At 50.9% G+C, this 4,193-nt stretch overlaps 1 protein-coding gene across 1 annotated transcript; it reads right to left on the bottom strand.

Moving 5' to 3' along the window:
• Positions 1 to 621: 621 nt before the first annotated feature.
• On the bottom strand, positions 622 to 3,970 carry LOC129773486 (uncharacterized). The gene is made up of 2 exons (XM_055777097.1): positions 1,237 to 3,970; positions 622 to 1,169 (listed from the first exon to the last, which is right to left on the bottom strand). The coding sequence occupies exons 1-2, from the start codon at positions 3,968 to 3,970 to the stop codon at positions 622 to 624; spliced, it is 3,282 nt and encodes a 1,093-aa protein (XP_055633072.1).
• Between the last annotated feature and the right edge of the window lie 223 nt (positions 3,971 to 4,193).

Here is a 4,193-nt window from a genome sequence, read left to right on the forward strand (position 1 = left end):
GTTTTCAGATATGTATTGAACATTCCGGCCGCCAATGAAATTTCGCTCTTTCATCACGACATCGGCGGTGGAATAATATTCAATGTAACGCGGTATTTTATACGTCTGGTTTGTTTGGTTCGGCAGGAGACAGTTGCTCATCGCTGACGTCGCACGGCGTGGAAACAGTCCTGAGTGGTTTCTGTGAGATAGAAGAAATTGTACGACGACTGACGATGGACAGTGAGAAAGGAGAACTTAACTTGCGCTAAGTCTCAGTCACGGGGCCGGGGTTACCGCACCCCAAGGGGTCGGAATTACCGAACCCACATGACGAGACTTTTTTTCTTTACAAATGCTCCTCGAATGCGTATTATGTCTTCAACAGTGTGGTTGGGCATGAAGTTACTTCACAGGGATGGCGCTGTCGTGGGTTCTGGTGCATCGTCGATCGTTGTTTTTGATGGAAACTGAAATTACACAGCTGTACTTATCGGAAGAGAACAAAAAACGGGAGTACTTAACTTCAGCCCACACGGCGAAGCTTTGTTCTCTTTATAGATGCACCAGGAACACGCTCGATACCCCCAAGCTTGGGCCAGAACCCCGTGCTAGCGGCCCTTAACCTTGAGCTAGAACTAGCTAGTTCTGGCGACATGAAATGGTTGGTGGGGGAGAACCTGGAATGGGTCGCCTGGTTGACCCAATCCGGCCGCCAAGATGCCAAAATCTCTGGCGGAGGGTAAACATCAGCAGTACTGGATCAGCGTTCAACGGTTCGAAGCACTCTCGCAGACAGATCAGCTCTATGGAACGATGGTTGGCAGTGCAACCTGCCATGGGATGTCTCTCGTCGATTGGTATTCGTGCGAAGTACAACCGGCCGCCAACTCGGATTATTCCGTCCACGAATGGAGGATGGAAGATGCGGAGCTTCGATTTCCCATTCGTTTGACCAGAACTGGTGAGCTTTCGTGTCTGAGTCATGCAGCACTGCCCCTGAACCTTCCGAATCAGCATCAACAAGGTGCGGTCGTTCTCTTCGGAAGTCAGCGATCTAATTTCTTGAGATCCATTTCGTTTGTGGTGGCGACAGTTCACACAAAACCTCCAGAGGAGCGCAGCCACTCGGAGCACTTGACGAATGCTGTGGTAGCGATCGATGATATCGGGTGGTTCTTGGTCCGCAACTGGAAGCGCCGCGATCTTACAAGTGTCTAGAATCTCCGTGGTAGATGAGGAATGACCCAATAGAACAATAAGATGACCACTGTCGGAGTGGAAGAGCTGCAGATGCAAGCATCGTGATAATTTCCCTGTAGAGTTCGTTGAGTGAATCGTTGCTGTCTGAACCCGTGAGTTGTTTGTTCGCGCTGAAATCGTGCCATTCGGTAGGCGTGGAAATAGGAAATGTCTTCTCTTCGTCGTCGTCGTCGTCGTCGTCGTCTACTCTGGTCACAAGAAACGGGGCACTACTGGTGCCGGAGGTGACAGTGCGAAGCTGATACACCGTGAGTGATGGAACGGGATCGTCACGCCACAGGATTCGCTGGAGAGGCTGATGCCACTTGTGAAGCGGCACTCGACGGTACATCCTCTCAATATTAGCTGAAATGATGTAGTGGTGGAATCCGAAGCGTAGTACGATTGTGACCAGAGTACCTTTGATGGTTGGAGCAGTGAGAAGGACATCGTTGAACGACGAGTTCGGAATGGAACGGCACGGCGCATCGGAAACAAGGCATATCTCATTCGTTGTGCTCTCTGGATTCATGGCAGCATGGTGAGGGAGGAAATACGGCGGCTGGAGCTCTTCTTCGACAGCGTTCACTTCGTATGTATTGACCATCTCAGTGACGGTGCTGATGGTGTTGCTGAACTGACATCTTCGACGGTCATTGTTGCTCAGCTCACACTTCCCGGAAACGACCCAACCGAACTCGGTGCTTTGTAGCAGAGGCAAGTCGTCACCTAGCAAGACACGACCATAACGTAGCACACGAAGGAAATGTGCTGCACCCAGGATGACGTCGATGTACCCAGATTCCGCAAACGTGGGATCAGCGAGGTCCATACTGTGAGGAATTGCCCAGTGGCTGGTGTCTACCGTCGATTGTGGAAGCTTCACCGTGATGGATGGCAGCACCAGTACCGTGTCTTCAATGGAGAATGGCGACACTCGCGAGAAGATACTCAACGTAGACTGGAACTCAACCGACGTCGTAGCATTTCCAATTCCGCTGACGGTGACAGGATGTGGTAGATGGACAAGTGGAGACTTCAGTCGATCACACACAGCCTTTGACACAAAACTACGCTGTGAAGCACAGTCCAACAAGCAGCGCACGGTGCAAACTCGACCTCTACTGTCCCTGATGTTTACCATGGCGGTTGGTAAGAAGACGGCTTCTGGAATCGTCCCCGCAGAATGCGTAACAAGAGTGTACTGTGGGTTTCCAGAAGAGCCATGGACATTGTAATTGTTCGAAGTAGAAGGAGACTGTTGCTGGACGGCGACTGAGGTGGCGGACTTCGTGAATTGCTGAGCGGGAGCGATCTGGGGTTGCGGAACGGAAGAGTGTTGTTGGAGTGCCACGCAGCAGCTGGTGTTGGAGGACTGACTGCCAGAATCGACACCTGAATCGTCAGAATCCAAGTGCAGAAGAGTATGGTGCTTCTTGGAGCACACACGACATCTCTGGCCAGAACAGGTCCTCGCGTAGTGAGAATTCGAGCGCATGCAGTTCATACACAGCCGGTTTTGTCGCACGAGCTCCGATCGTTGGGCGACGTTCATCTTGCGGAACTCGGGACATTGGTACAGGCAGTGCGCCTGACCGCACTTGGCGCATGGTTTCGACGACTGGATGACATTGGCTGCAGCTGATCTGGACGATTCGGACTGTGCTGCTGCAGGAAACGAAGCGAACTTGGTAGGTGGAGGCAGAGGGCGGGGTGGTTTGGAATATGGAGCAGACTGTGAGACGATGGGAGAGACGGCTTGCAACACTCGAGCGTAATTCTGGAGGTAATTGACCATGGAAACGTACGAAAGCATTGCTGTTGAATCCTCGTTGATATGGTCGACATCTCGGGCGGTACCTCCAAGAACAGCGGCGATGTTATCGGCGTCAAGTTTGGCATAGTGATTCTCCCATTCTCGTAGCGTACTCGGATCGAGGCGGACAGACAATAGATACATCAGAAGAGAACTCCATCGATCGGCTGGTTCTCCCAAACTCTTGAGGACGGAAATTTGCTGTTCAACACGGTCCACCAAGGCCAGAAGTTCTTCAGCACTCTCCTTGCGCATCGTTGGAGTATCGAAGAGTGCACGGATGTGGCATTTGATCAGCTGTCGTTTGTTCTCGAACCGCAGACGCAAAGATCGCCAGGCATCCTTGTATCCCTGCTCGCTGATTCTTATCGGGTCGAGGATTCGCGCTGCTTCTCCCTGCACTAGACCCTTCAAGTAGTGCATCTTCTCGACCGCGCTGATATCGTCGCGAGAACCAACCGCTGACTCAAACGTATCTCGGAAAACACACCAGTCCTCTAATCTCCCGCTGAACTTCGGCAAAATTATCTCCGGAAGTCGTATGTTGAGTGGTCTCACCGAAGACTGGGGATTTACGGACGCTGAACCACTGGATTTACTCAATTTGTTCATATAAAACGCCCGCAGCGCATAATATCTGGTGTCAAAATCGATACGCTCACCTCTTAAGTCGACGGGCTCCTCTTCGGTGGAGAAACTTTCCAGTTTCGCAACGATCCGACGATAATCGTTGTAGAATTGCTCCAACTTCTCTGCCCACGCTCCTACCTGTATCTTCTCCGTTTTATCGAACTCCTTCACGTAATATTCCAGCAACCCCAAAGAATCGACAATGTTGTCCTTGGTACGCTCCAGCTCACTTATTGCATTCCCACTTTCTTCCGCTTCGGTGGCTACGGCCAACTTTTTTTTCGCACTATTTCTTTCCGCCATTTTCCTTTCTTTCGATAGTGTCACTCCCAGTTCGCGCGCTAATTCAACCTCCAAGAATCACTTCTCCACAATCGAAATCAATTTCAATTTATTTTTGTGAAAACTTTTGCCAGAAATATTTTCATCACTTTAATCGCCTATCGGGCACACCGTCTTCGCTGCAGAACGACCAAAACAAACAGCGAACAAAACAGCCGGCGCTGTGAATGATTCTGTCGCTTGT

Source organism: Toxorhynchites rutilus, chromosome 3, assembly GCF_029784135.1.
Source record: "Toxorhynchites rutilus septentrionalis strain SRP chromosome 3, ASM2978413v1, whole genome shotgun sequence".
NCBI classification, from domain to species: Eukaryota; Metazoa; Arthropoda; class Insecta; order Diptera; family Culicidae; genus Toxorhynchites; species Toxorhynchites rutilus.